The sequence below is a fragment of the Bison bison genome, unplaced genomic scaffold (genome assembly GCF_000754665.1).
Source record: "Bison bison bison isolate TAMUID 2011002044 unplaced genomic scaffold, Bison_UMD1.0 scf7180017864525, whole genome shotgun sequence".
Lineage (NCBI taxonomy): Eukaryota > Metazoa > Chordata > Mammalia > Artiodactyla > Bovidae > Bison > Bison bison.
Genome location: NW_011495076.1, coordinates 8,094,900 through 8,110,123, shown reverse-complemented (window position 1 = coordinate 8,110,123; position 15,224 = coordinate 8,094,900). Strand labels below are relative to the sequence as shown.

Genomic DNA, 15,224 nt, shown 5'->3' with positions numbered 1-15,224 from the left:
TTATTGTGATCCACACAGTCAAAGGCTTTGGCATAGTCAATAAAGCAGAAATAGATGTTTTTCTGGAACTCTCTTGCTTTTTACATGATCCAGCGGATGTTGGCAATTTGATCTCTAGTTCCTCTGCCTTTTCTTTAAAACCAGCTTGAACATCTGGAATTTCACGGTTCACGTATTGCTGAAGCCTGGCTTGGAGAATTTTGAGCATTATTTTACTAGCCTGTGAGATGAGTGCAATTGTGTGGTAGTTTGAGCATTCTTTGGCATTGCCTTTCTTTGGGATTGGAATGAAAACTGACCTTTTCCAGTCCTGTGGCCACTGCTGAGTTTTCCAAATTTGCTGGTATATTGAGTGCAGCACGTTCACAGCATCATCTTTCGGGATTTGAAAGAGCTCAACTGGAATTCCATCACCTCCACTAGCTTTGTTCATAGTGATGCTTTCTAAGGCCCACTTGACTTCACATTTCAGGATGTCTGGCTCTAGGTCAGTGATCACAGCATTGTGATTATCTGAGTTGTGAAGATCTTTTTTGTACAGTTCTTCTGTGTTTTCTTGCCACCTCTTCTTAATCACTTCTGCTTCTGTTAGGTCCATACCATTTCTGTCCTTTATTGAGCCCATCTTTGCATGAAATGTTCCTTTGGTATCTCTAATTTTCTTGAAGAGATCTCTAGTCTTTCCCATTTGTTGTTTTCCTCTATTTCTTTGCATTGATTGCTGAGAAAGGCTTTCTTATCTCTCCTTGCTATTCTTTGGAACTCTGCATTCAGATCCTTATGTCTTTCCTTTTCTCCTTTGCTTTTCGCTTCTCTTTTTTCTTTTGTAAGGCCTCCCCAGGCAGCCATTTTGCTTTTTTGCATTTCTTTTCCATGGGGACGGTCTTGATCCCTGTCTTCCTGTACAATGTCACAAACCTCATTCCATAGTTCATCAGGCACTCTTATCTATCAGATCTAGTTCCTTAAATCTATTTCTCACTTCCACTGTATAATCATAAGGGATTTGATTTAGGTCATACCTGAATGGTCTAGTGGTTTTCCCTACTTTCTTCAATTTAAGTCTGAATTTGGTAATAAGGAGTTCATGATCTGAGCCACAGTCAGCTCTTCACTACTTATTGGGAAGAGCCAAATTCAAACCTCAGTATACTACTACACACCTATGACTATGATAAAATTTAAAAGTGTATGAGGAGTGTTGAGGAGTAGGTGGAGAAACTGGAACTCCCATAAACTCCTGGTAGAAATGTAAAATTCAGTGTAAGCACTTTTGAAAATAGTTCTGGAGTTTCTTTAAAAGTTAAACATGCACATGCTATATGATCCAGCCACTACTTTCTTCGATATTTGCCAGGACAATTGAAACATGTCCATTCAAAGACAAAACATGTCTGTTCAAAGACAGGAATGCTCATAGCAGGTCTAGTTGTTACTTCCAAAAATTAGAAACAACCAAGTTATCTGTGAAAGGTATATTGAAAAACAAACCATGGTATATCTTTTATATAGTATCATACCTCAGCTATTTAAAAGCAGTAAACTGTCAATACATGCAAAAAAAAAAAAAGAATGAATCCCAAAATAATTGTGCTGTATGAAGGAAGCCAGGCAAAATAAGAGTACATTATTCTATACTATTCCACTTATGTTAAATTCTAGAAAATACACACTTGATCTATAGTGATAGAAATCACATCAGTGATTGCCTAGCGATGGGAAAGAACAGGGAGTATAAAAGGAAGGGCTATGTAAGGGGCACAAGAAAACTTTAGGGAGTGTTGGATCTGTTCTTAATTTGATTACAGTAGTGGTTTCGTAAGTGTATAAACATTAAAACTTATTAAAAACGTACACTTTAAATGTGTTGGATATTACTTTAGGTTGTACGTCAATTATACTTCAATAAAGCTATCCCTGTCTCCCCTCCAAAGGAACAAAAGAAGAAAAACAATAGTTTTCCATATAATAGAACTTTATGTATTGCTTTTCTTGATACATAGTCCAGATACTAATGTGACCAGCTTGTCTATACACTAACGAGGGACTAAGGTATTAGCTCATGTATTTGATAATTAACTAACTATTGTTTTATATAAGGATAGCTACTTTTATCTAATTTTAAAACTGCATTCTTATTCTTGATTATTTTCATACAATTTTAATATTCAGCAAATGATGCAGTGCTGTTTCTTGTAGTGTACTTCACGGTCACTTGACTCAGTTAATTAAATTTAATTTGTAGTTTATTTCAATAGATATATTATTAAAACTACTTTTGAGATGGTTAAAGTTAAGGATTGAAAAGATGCTTTACATGACTTTAAAAAGATTTGGTATTTTGCTTTTGTACAAATTTATAAATCCACTTTCATTGTCCTCTGACTTCTTTGGTTCATCTTCATTTCATAGTATTTCTTGTTTAAAATTATTTTTATACTAGCCTGTTTTAGGTAACTATAAATATAAATATGTATAAGTAGGTATGTATAAGTATGTATAGTATGTATGTATAAGTATGTATAAGTAGGTAACTATAAATATGACTAAGTGTAGAAATAAATCGTCCCTGTAAGTTCTTACCCAAGTTAAATTTCAAACAAAGCCTTAATATTTTAAAAAATATGTATTTAAAAAGTATTTTTTAATTGTTTCTCAGAAATACATTTTTTTAAATGATGACTAGAAATTCTCTAGGCTTTATTACTCTGAGATTTTTCTCAGTAAAAGTTTTGGTTGAATAACTATGTGTAAGTGGAATAATTTAGAAGTGAAAGGTACATACTTAAAGCTTGAATTAAATAGAAATGCTGTGAAATAGTTTGGTTTAAAATTTGTGTAGTTCGATGCAAGTAATCTTAAAATTCTCAGTCTGCCTTGTTTTCCCTTTTGCAGAGTGTATATAAATGTGACTTCTTGAACTTGCAGCTTCAGCAACCACTCCAGCTTGCACAAGATGCTATAGATGCCTTTTTGAAGCAGCTGAAAAACCCTATTGATTCTCTTCCTGGAGAACTTTTCCACGTGGTTGTTTTCTCTCTTCTTCTTTCTTATTTTCCATCACCTTACCAGCGATGGATTTGCTGCAAGAAAGCCCATGAACTGTTAGTGTTAAATGGTTTATTGCTTATCATCACACCTGATTCCTCCCATCAGAACCGTCATGCTATGATGATGAAAAGCTGGAAGATTGCTATAGAGTCCCTGGGCTTTAAACGTTTCAAGTATTCAAAATTTTCACATATGCATCTGATGGCATTTAGAAAAACCTCCCTAAAAACCACAAGTGACTTGGTTAGTAGGAACTACCCAGGGATGTTATATATTCCTCAAGATTTCAACAGTATAGAAGATGAGGAATATTCTAACCCTTCCTGCTACGTTCGATCAGATATAGAAGATGAACAACTAGCATATGGTTTCACAGAGCTCCCTGATGCTCCATATGACTCAGATTCTGGAGAAAGTCAAGCCAGCTCTATTCCTTTCTATGAGCTAGAAGACCCTATATTACTTTTAAGTTAATATAAAAGCAAAAGACCCTTTCAATCCAGATTCCTAAACTTAATTGCTTACACTAATCAGAAATACTAACATGAACTCAGTACTTAAAACCTGGTTTGCATAGAAGAAATGCAAAGGTTTACAGAGTTTGCTATTTTTTTCTACTTCTGGATTTTAAAATTTATTCTTATAGAGAAAGCTTAATGTTTCATGCAGAGTGACTCCTGTCCTAGCAGAAACCACTGTTACTTAGCATTTAGCATTAAGATATTATAGAAAGGTACCTTTTTCTCTTTAGTGCTATTGTGAAAAATGAAGCATAATTTGCTATGTATTTTTATTTTCATCTTCTCAGTGTTGACTTAAACCATTGCAATGAGAAACTAAAATCTGTATGTAGAAAGCTGTAGATTGCACTTTGATGACTCACAAGTTAAATGTGACAGAGATAGATTGGTTTAGTAGTTTTGTGATGCACTTATCTTATTCTTTTTTTTCTAACTAAATTGTTACCTGTTATAGAAAGCCATTTTGGCTTTGTCTGATGATTCAACATTCCCTAGACCTTTTGGAATTGATGATGATTCTTTTTCTTTCTTGCTCATTTGGCAACATCAGACATTGGGGATCTATTTCCCCCAACGTACGTATTCTAATTTGATTAGCACAGTACAGTAAACACCATTGCCAAAATAAAGTTTCCATGTCCTTCTTGTTGATTTGGGCATTGGTGGTGAGTATATTTAACTGTGAGAATTCACTTTTACTTTTTTTAAATTTAGGTTTCATTACAAAATTTTCTATTTAAGCAAGGAACAATATAATACTCGATACTGACCTAACACACCTTTGTGAAAGGGTTTGCACTTGTAAGAGAGCTTATGTTCTACCTAGACCAACCTTAATAGGGTCTTCACCTTTCCATTAAGGAGGTGCTGCACTACAAGTCTGGAAACTATATAGAAAATTTTTAAATTAACCCTCTGCTGGTAATCTCATAAAATGGTTTTGACCTTTCGGTATTCTAGTTTCTATCTAAAGCCCTAGCAGAAATTTGTCTTTGAATATATAAACATTAGTTGGCTGTGGGAATTTTCCCTTTCCACATTGATAAATGCCTTTCTGTGTTTCTGAATCAGAAGCAAATGATTAAGGAGAAATATATGTCCAACAAGACAAGATCAGTTTAAATGTTTAAATGGCTAAGAACATTTAGTCCACATTGTCTTGTCAGCCAGCAATTGTCATGTAAACTATCATTTTTAAGAGTGCCACTGTGTGGATTTTTTTTTCAAGTGGTTATTACATTAAAATTACCTCATACTGAGGTTTTTGCACTGAAATATCACAGTTTCAGATTTCATGGTTAATGTTGTGTGTGTGTGTTTTTAAAGGAAACTTGCATTTTCAATAGTTGATCCTAAATTCATAAACTGCACTTCTTTACTCTGGTAAAAGTGTTTTTGTGCTTATTGTGAATTGCTGTAGTTAACTTTGAATGTCAAACTTTATTTAGAAATACAAAATTTACCCTGTAAGATATAAATGGCTGAGTGTGTGTACCCAATATTACAAATTAAATTTCAAATTCTAAATTAATGAAAGTAACAAGATTGTAATTAACCTAAAAGTCAGTTGAGTAAATGCAATAAATATTGGTTGCTCAAATGTGCCAGAAGTAACTTGAAGTTTTGCATTTACTTTCAATAACTAAGATTACTTAATTATAAAGAAAAATTAAGACTTTTCTTTCCAGTTAAGCACTACAGGTCAAATCTTGTAGCTCACCCAAAAGAAGGAGGGGAAAAAAAAAAAAAATTACTGTGTTCAGGGTAACATAGAAATGTGTGTTGGTAGTACCCCCTTTAGCATACAGTCATTTTCTGTGATTGGGCTAAATGCCATCCTAAGGGCAAAGGAAACAACATACGAAACAAAAGTCCTTTGAAAGTAAATGAAACCCGTACTTTTGAGAGGCTGGTATAAGTATTTGACCTTGGATTTAGCCTTTGTGTTACAGCTAAAATGTTGGTGCTATAAAATCTTCTGATTGTTTACAGATGTTGATTCTGCTTATGCTCCAAAGTGTGCATGGTGTATTTTAAATAGTACTTTAAAGAAATATCTCTTTATAAAAACCTATACTCTGATTTAGTATAAGTTTGTTTGGATATATAAATCTCATTTGTTATTGTAAATTCATCTTCAAAATTAGGTTGGCGCAGGATTGAAACTAATATGTATTAATATCCACCAAAGCCAATTTAACATATAAATGTTAAAATGTAAGCATTCCTGTGGCTCGGAGCCAGATTCTCTACATAATGACAAGAGAAGTCCATAGAGCCTTCTAATACCGTATGGGTACTCTTGAAAATGATTTCATTTGGATATAAAGTTAAGGGGCCTCCTGTCACATTCACAACAGTATTCTCCAAAACAATTTGATGTTTCAAAAACAAATGATCATTTGCTTGGTTTCTTCAGGATTATGACTAGATCAAGTGGTTTATACGGTAGTTGCCAAGTGGTGGGAGGTGGCTTACCTGAAAATGTATGTTTGTGTTTGTTGTATTTTTTCACATTTTGTGAACAAAGCACATTTATTAAAAATTTTAAATTTTCTAATATTCATTGTCTATTATTTACAAATTGAAAGTTTTGTGGTCTTGACCTAATCTCACTAAGTGATTTTAGAATTAGGGAGCAATTTGAAACTTAAATGACTTCGAATTTTCTAGCTGGTTTCATCTAGTCCAGTCCCTTAATTTCGTAAATTCATTCACTGAGATTCAGAGAGCTCAAGTGACCTCCCTATTGTCATACTATTTACCAACGAGCGAGGACAACCACCAACATAAATTATTGTTCATTATTTGTCAACCATATCATATCCTACTTTCCTTGAAAATTACATCCAAGATAAATTACCTAAGTATGAGTTATTTTAGGGCAGCAGATGGGTTTCTCACGATGTGAAGGAATTCTTTATTCTCGGAAGAAACATTTGAATTCTACCATGTACAATATGCTGGGGAAATAGCAGGGTGTGGTATGTTCACAGCCCCCTGCTTTCATGGAACGTGATCTAATGAAGATGACAAGCATTCTACATGGAGTTAATATCAGTATCTAGGAATGATTGCCTACTGCTCCTATACCTTTGCCCCTGCTTAACTCCATTAATTTGTTTCATAAAAATTGAAAAGGTTAAAAAAAAAAGTTGTAAGACAAAAACTGTTTAGCAAATCACAAACATATTGTAGATAAAAGGGATATATTGTTCATCCCTCTAGAAGAGTGCAAACTAAAATTCTGATTGTAAAAGGCAAGAAAAAAATAGAACTGAGCTTTTGCTCCATTTTCCCACACTTTTCTGAGCACAGGGCTGCAATGGTGTTCCTCTTCAAGAGTTTACATACTAGGTAAGAGAAATGTAGACAAGATTTGGGTCCTTCTTAGTGTTGGAAATTATTAGCAAATGACTCAGATGGTAAAGACTCTGCCTGCAGTGCAGCAGATCTGGTTTGATCCCTGGGTTGGGAAGACCCCCTGGAGAGGGGAATGGCAACACATTCTAGTATTCTTGCCTGGAGAATGCTATGGACAAAGGAGCCTGGTGGCTACAGTCCAAGGGTCGCAAAGAGTTGGACACGACTGAGCAAATAACTTTACTTAAAGGTGAAAAACATTCCTCTAAATTACTGGTCCAAAAAAGCATAGTACAAACGTTTATTACAAAGAATGTTGGTATCATGATAATTTTATTCTTCCTCAAAACCAGAATGTCCATAACAGTTTAAAATAAAAATTCAAATCCATGATCCACTAAACACAAAGCTCCCAAGATTGTTAGTGGTGGCCCATGTGGTTGCAAAGAGTCAGATGAGACTGAGCACTCACACACATAACACAAATTACATAATACCCAACAAACTACCATGCTACAATAGCTAATATTTTAGTTAAGGACCTCTAGATGTTACCAAAGGAGAAAAGTAATTAGGTTTTCTAAACCCTATTTTGTCTTCAGTTCAGTCACTCAAGTCATGTCCGACTCTTCGCAGCCCTATGGACTGCAGCACGCCAGGCCTCCCTGTCTATCACCAACTCCTGGAGTTTACTCAAACTCATGTCCATTAAGTCGGTGATGCCAGTGAGCAATCTCATCCTCTGTTGTCCCCTTCTCCTCCCTCCTTCAATCTTACCAGGGTCTTTTCAAATGAGTCAGTTATTTGCATCAGGTGGCCACAGTATTGGAGTTTCAGCTTCAGCATCAGTCCTTCCAATGAATATTCAGGACTGATTTCCTTTAGGATGGACTGTTTCCCCATCTATATGCCATGAGGTGATAGGACCAGATGCCATGATCTTAGTTTTCTGAATGTTGAGTTTTAAGCCAACTTTTTTCACTCTCGTCTTTCATCAAGAGGCTCTTTAGTTCTTCACTTTCTGCCATAAGGGTGGTGTCATCTGCATATCTGAGGTTACTGATATTTCTCCCAGCAATCTTGATTCCAGTTTGTGCTTCATCCAGCCCAGCGTTTCTCATGATGTAATCTGCATATAAGTTACATAAGCAGGGTGACAATATACAGCCTTGAAGTACTCCTTTACCAATTGGGAACCAGTCTGTTGTTCCATGTCCAGTTCTAACTGTTGCTTCCTGACCTGCATACAAATTTCTCAAGAGGCAGGTCAGGTGGTCTGGTATTCCCATCTCTTGATGGACTTTCCAGTTTGTTGTGATCTACACAGTAAAAGGCTTTGACACAGTCAATAAAGCAGATGTTTTTCTGGAACTCTCTTGCTTTTTACATGATCCAGCGGATGTTGGCAATCTGATCTCTGGTTCCTCTGCCTTTTCTAAATCCAATTTGAATACCTTGTTCAAGTTCACGATTCACATACTGTTGAAGCCTGGCTTAGACAATTTTGAGCATTACTAGTGTGTGAGATGAGTGCAATTGTGCAATAGTTTGAGCATTCTTTGGTATTGCCTTTCTTTGGGATTGGGATGAAAACTGACCTTTTCCAGTCCTGTGGCCACTGCTGAGTTTTCCAAATTTGCTGGCATATTGAGTGCAGCACTTTCACAGCATCATCTTTTAGGATTTACAATAGCTCCACTGGAATTCCATCACCTCCACTAGCTTTGTTCGTAGTGATGTTTCCTAAGGCCCACTTGACTTCGCATTCTAGGATGTCTGGCTCTAGATGAGGGATCACAACATTCTGATTATCTGGGTCATGAAGATCTTTTTTGCATAGTTCTGTGTATTCTTGCCATCTGTTCTTAATATCTTCTGCTTCTGTTAGGTCCATACTATTTCTGTCCTTTATTGTGCCCATCTTTTCATGAAGTGTTCCCTTTGTATCTCTAATTTTCTTGAAGAGATCTGTAGTCTTTCCCATTCTATTGTTTTCCTCTATTTCTTTGCATTGATCATGGAAGAAGGCTTTCTTATCTCTCCTTGCTATTCTTTGGAACTCTGCATTCAAATGGGTATATCTTGCCTTTTCTCCTTTGCCTTTCACTCCTCTTCTTTTCACAGCTATTTGTAAGGCCTCCTCAGACAACCATTTTGCCTTTCTGCATTTCTTTTTCTTGGGGATGGTCTTGATCCCTGCCTTCTGTACAACGTCACAAACCTCTGTCCATAGTTCTTCAGGCACTCTGTCTACCAGATCTAATTCCTTGAATTATTTTGTCTTAGAGAAATTCAAACCATTAACACTTGGATTCAATTTATTTTAAAGTCAGATTTAAATGTGTGTTTCATCCCAGATTTGTTTCAGAATGAGCTTGGTAGTTTAGTATGTATTTTTCAAATAAGAATTTTGTTACAGGTGGCACTACTGAGTAGTAATTTTGAGTCTATATAAGCAGTGTTCAACTGTGAATTTTATTTTTAAACATAACACCTTTGGTCAATTAATAGAAAGCTATTCCACTTTTTGCAATAATATAAAACATTATTAATGTCACTGATTGTCTTTAATAATTGAATATATTGGTAACTGTTTTCCATAGTGTGTGTATGTGTATGTGTGTTTGTGTGTGTGTGAGAGAGAGAGAGTCACTCAGCAGTGTCTGACTATATGTAACCCTAGGGTCTGTAGCCCACCAGGCTCCTCTGTCCATGGAATTCTCCAGACAAGAATACTGGAGTGGGTTGCCATTCCATTCTCCAGGAAATTTTCCCAACCCAGGGACTGAACCTGGGTCTCCTGCATTGCAGGCAGACTCTTTACTATCTGAACTACCAGGGAAGCATTATATTTTAACAATTTCTAAGACTGGGCCTATCAGCAGTACCAAAAATGAAACCTGTTTTTAATATTAAAATAAAATATGAAGAATTAGGCTATAAGCTTATATGCAGAGTACATCATGTGAGCCGGGCTGGATGAAGCACAAGCTAGAATCAGGATTGCAGGGAGAAATATCGATTACCTCAGATATGCAGATGACACCACCCTTATAGCAGAAAGTGAAGTGGAATTTAAGAGCCTCTGGATAAAGGTGAAAGAGAAGAGTGAAAAAGCTGGCTTAAAACCCAACATTCAAAAAAACTTAAGATCATGGCAAATAGATGGAGAAACAATGGAAACAGTGATACTTTATTTTCTTGGGCTCCAAAATCACTGCAGATTGTGACTGAAGCCATGAAATTAAAAGATTCTTGCTCCTTGGAAGAAAAGCAATGACAAACCTAGACAGCATATTAAAAAGCAGAGATGTTACTCTGCCTACAAAGGTCCATAGTCAAAGGTATGGTTTTTCCAGTAGTTATGTACGAATGTGAGAGATGGACAATAAAAAAGGCTGAGAACCGAAGAACTGATGCCTTCAAACTGCAGTGCTGGAGAAGACTCTTAAAATTCCCTTGGACTGCATGCAGAACAAACCAGTCAATCCTAAAGGAAATCTACCCTGAATATTCATTGGAAAGACTGATGCTCCAGTACTTTGGCCACCTGATGCAAAGAGCCAACTTATTGGAAAGACCCTGATGCTGGGAAAGATTGAAGGCAGGAAGAGAAGGAGATGACAAAAGATGAGATGGTTGGATAGCATCACTGACTCAAGGGACTTAAGTTTGAGCAAACACTGGGAAATGGCGAAAGACAGGGAAGCCTGGTGTGCTACAGTCCACGGGATCGCAAAGAGTCAGACACGACTGAGCCACTGAACAATAACAGGTGACTTGCAGAACCATCTCTTGAATTTGTCGTTAATAATTAGAAGACTGTAAAACATAAATTTGTTTTTATTGTTGGATTCGAATGCCCATGTAAACCATAATAGTAGTAGGAAACATTACTCAAAAGACAAAACAATGCCTGAATGTGTTTCTTGGCTCTGGGCCTATTTACAACTCTTCACAAAGAGCCAGGATAATACACATACATCTTTGAATTGCATGTATATCTAACCTGTTGAAGGGGCAGTCACAATCAAGTAAATCAGTATAGTCTACTTACGACATTTTTTCCATATACCTTTGAGCTGGTGTGGGGAGAATCAGATATTGAGGCGAATGACTTGTCACAGAGATATATTCCACTTGAGGTTATTATAGATCTCCATAAGTTATTTACATTTATACCCTAGACCTACAAATCTTTCTTACAGTTAACTAATGCCACTTTAGCTATTCCCATTCTCTTCTTCCAAGGAAAAAGAATACAAACATGGCCATGGCCATTATTAATTTAGTTCTCCCTCAAACTCCTGTCCCCTGTTTGGATGTGAGTTTGCCCACACATGCTAAAACATGTAGGAAAGATGAAGTAATTCAGAAATAATAATAGTTTTTAAATCACCCCAGGCCTTTTCACTAGGAATCTAGGAGATAACATGTTTCCCAAAGCAGGCCTAGAAGTAAAAATTCATGATTGCTGGAAAGAAGAGAAGTAAGCAGGCTAAATCCCTGGAGCCTGCCTATAAGTATAAGCCTGCTTAGGAAACAGACTTGAGCCAGAGGGTCTAATGGCTTGACTGTAAAAAGGAACTTACATGTTTTTTTAGTTTCATTGAAATATGAGTATAGATCAAAGTACCAGAGTGCAGGTTACTTGGAAAGTAGGAAGTCAGGAATTTGAAAGTTAAGAAGATAAAACCTTGATCGCAAAAGATCAGGAGCTTGTGTAAGCAGAAATATCAAGGTAGGAGGGACCCCAGTGACCTGGAGAATGATGCCAACTGGAATGAGCTACAGAATAGGAGCTAGACTGTCAAACCATCTCCTTAGCCTTGCTTGATTCATCAATTGAAGCTTCATTACTACACTATTACACTAGACTAGGTACTGTAAGGAATAAATATCTGTGCTCTTTAGGACTGAAAATATAACTGAAGAAAAGAAATTCATTAGCACTAATATAAAGCAAGAAAAACTTTAAAGAAAAATTTTACAATTGAAGAATAGCATATCCTGGCCCTGTTGCATCTAGTGGTACATAGCAATGAAATCTGTTCATGAAATTGTGGCACACAGTTCATAACCAGTTTAGATGCAATTTATCTAAATATGGGTATCTCTCATCATGGAAGTACCAAATGTAAGTGATGCCCGTCCCTGCATTATTTCCAAAATGTCAAAGAAGCAGCTTCCTTTGTGGCTCAATGGTAAAGAATTTATCTGCCAATGCAAGAGACAAAGTTTTGATCCCCGATCCGGGAAGATCCCACATGTCGCAGAGCAACTAAGACTGTGCGCCACAACTACTGAAGCCCACAATCCCTACAGCCTGTGCTCTGCAACAAGAAGCCACTGAGGAGAAGCTCACACGCGGGAACTAAAGAGTAGCCCCCGCTTGTCGAAACTAGAGAGAAAGACCATGCAGCAATGATGACCCAGCACAGCCAAAAATAAAATAACTTTTCTTAAATGTCAAAGGAAAATTAGCAAAAAAACAAACAAAAAAAATATTTCAAAGACAATACATTCTGCAGCTGAAAATGTAGTTCATTGGCAGCGGTAGCACAGAATGATTCCTTTCTGGCAAGAAAATCAGCAGTATTAGTTAAGAGTCCTAAAAACATTCATATTCTTTAACCCATCTAGGAATCTATCAAAATAATAATCAGAAATGTAATAATATCACAAATGCAATGAGCTTAAGTGCTCACCATTATAGTATTTTCAATAGTAAAAAGCAAATGCATCCTCAACTTTTAAATTAAGGAAAAATTTCACTAAATCATGGTTCAGCACATGATCAAAAATCTATCATCATTGATACAGTAGACAGGGCTTCCCTGGTGGCTCAGTGGTAAAAAATTTGCCTGCAATGCAGGAGAGGCAGGAGATGCAAAGTTAGTTAAGTTAGCTAAGCTCTGGAAAAGACTGCTTCTTGTCATCTATTATTTTTCCTCCCTTATTTCTCAGAAAGACAACTCTGGTTTTTGGATGGGGTTGTGGCCACTCAAAAACATGGCACATTTCCCAGACTCTATAAATGCTAAATACTGGTCAGTGTGATGTAAGCGGAAGTGTCTTATACAGCTTCTAAGAAGTGTCATTAAAGTAGGGGTGAGGGGGAATACTCTTGCCTCTTGTACTTCCTTCTTCCTGTTGATGAGAATTCAGAAGTGACAGATGGAAATTAAGCAGCCATCTGCCCTGAACAGAAGGGCAACAAGGGGGAAGGGATCAGGAACTTTAACACTGAGGAGCACCACATCTGCTCTGGAACACCTACTTCTAGAAATAAACTTCCATGAAGTCATTTATGAGCTTTCTGATACATACATCTGAACATAATCTGAAAATCTGGGGTCTATGCTTTGGGTTTCTGATTCAGTTGACCTGGGGGGGTAGGTCCTGATAATCTGCATTTCTAACACTTGGAGAATCACTACACTAACAGAACTAATAACTCAGTGGTTCTCAACCCTTGCTTCATGTTAGAATCACTGGGGAGGTGAAAGGAAGGGTTTTTTAAAACGCACACAGTCTACCTGGGACTCAGTGCAGAGGAGACTCTAATTGATCTGGACTGTATGGGTGTGTAGGCTAAAGATCTTCCAGATGATTATAGTAAGTGTACTAGGACTAAACACTGTAATCCTTTCCCTGCTTACTCTGAACAGCAACAATGAGACCGTGTTTCCTGTAGAGAAGAATGGTAGAAAGTTGTACTTGATGGCCTAGGACTTGAAGCCCAAAGACTGAGGTTTAAGTCCCTGCCCTGGGACAGTGTAGTTTCTCTGGACCTTGGATACTTTATCTATAAAATGGTGATGAAAATCTTTACATCATTGTGTTTTTGTAAAGATTTGATTATATGTTTGAGGTGAAATAATTGTAATCTCAAAGTATTACATAGAAATAAAAAGGAATCAGGCTGAGAAGATTGCTTATGGAGAACCTAAGTTGATTCAGCCCTAGAACAGGATTGAAGAATTGAAAGTAGGAGAAAAATGAGAGAAAACTTACATATAATAGGATAATTATTATCCTATTATTATCCTAAATAATAGGAGCCATCTGTGACCCCCTTTCTACACAGGACTGAAATGGTAAGATCATCCATTCCCCCTGCCATGGGTGCTGCCCCCTCCTCTTTTTTTTTTAAATTATGCTTCTATTTTCAACAGGTGTTCTTAATCTGAAGTAACTCCTCTGGTGAAATTCCTGGCCTGGAGCACACAGATCTTGCCTGCAGAGAAGCAAGTGTTGGAAGAATGGATGTCCCAGTTAGGATCATTACACTGTCATCAGCAACTGCAGCTTGGATTCTGTCACTGAAATAGTTCCCAGGTGGCTGTTTCATATCCAGGTGTTTGGCTATCCATGCAGCTGATGGCCAAGAACTGACCCTAATACTTCTAGTTCTCAGATAAATGGCACCAGGCAAGGGGTTGGGGCTTAGAACATACCCCTCAAGGCCTCCAGTGCCATATTAGGAAGTTTGGACTTAATTTTTCTAGTTTGTATAACTCACTGATTTTAATACAAGAAGTGACACAGAGTGTCTGCAGAGTATATCTGTCAGGGGCCTTGTGTGGTGGGTTAGGCTGTGGTAAGGCTGACAAGGAAGTGACCAGCATAGAAGTTACTAAAGTAATTCAGGGTCAATGCCTCACCTCAGATAGTGGCAGTGCAAGTTGCTCAGATCAGATCAGATCAGTCACTTAGTCCTGTCTGACTCTTTGCAACCCCATGAATCGCAGCACGCCAGGCCTGCCTGTCCATCACCAACTCCCAGAGTTCACTCAGACTCACGTCCATCGAGTCAGTGATGCCATCCAGCCATCTCATCCTCTGTCGTCCCTTTCTCCTCCTGCCCCCAATCCCTCCCAGCATCAGAATCTTTTCCAATGAGTCAACTCTTCCCATGAGGTGGCCAAAGTACTGAAGTTTCAGCTTTAGCATCATTCCTTCCAAAGAAATCCCAGGGCTGATCTCCTTCAGAATGGACTGGTTGGATCTCCTTGCAGTCCAAGGGATTCTCAAGAGTCTTCTCCAACACCACAGTTCAAAAGCATCAATTCTTCAGCGCTCAGCCTTCTTCACAGTCCAACTCTCACATCCATACATGACCACTGGAAAAACCATAGCCTTGACTAGACGGACCTTTGTTGGCAAAGTAATGTCTCTCCTTTTGAATATGCTATCTAGGTTGGTCATAACTTTCCTTCCAAGGAGTAAGCGTCTTTTAATTTCATGGCTGCAGTCACCATCTGTAGTGATTTTGGGGCCCAGAAA

The 15,224-nt window shown here is 37.4% G+C and overlaps 1 protein-coding gene across 1 annotated transcript in view; it reads left to right on the top strand.

The window, feature by feature from the left end:
• The window catches only part of LOC104981924 (chromosome unknown open reading frame, human C7orf60), a 79,927-nt gene extending 73,793 nt beyond the window's left edge, over positions 1–6,134 (top strand). Inside the window, exon 5 of the mRNA XM_010831191.1 lies at positions 2,896–6,134. Within this exon, the coding sequence (XP_010829493.1) occupies positions 2,896–3,525 (630 nt within the window). The 3' untranslated portion in view covers positions 3,526–6,134. The remainder of the gene's footprint in view (positions 1–2,895) is intronic.
• Positions 6,135–15,224: the final 9,090 nt, after the last annotated feature.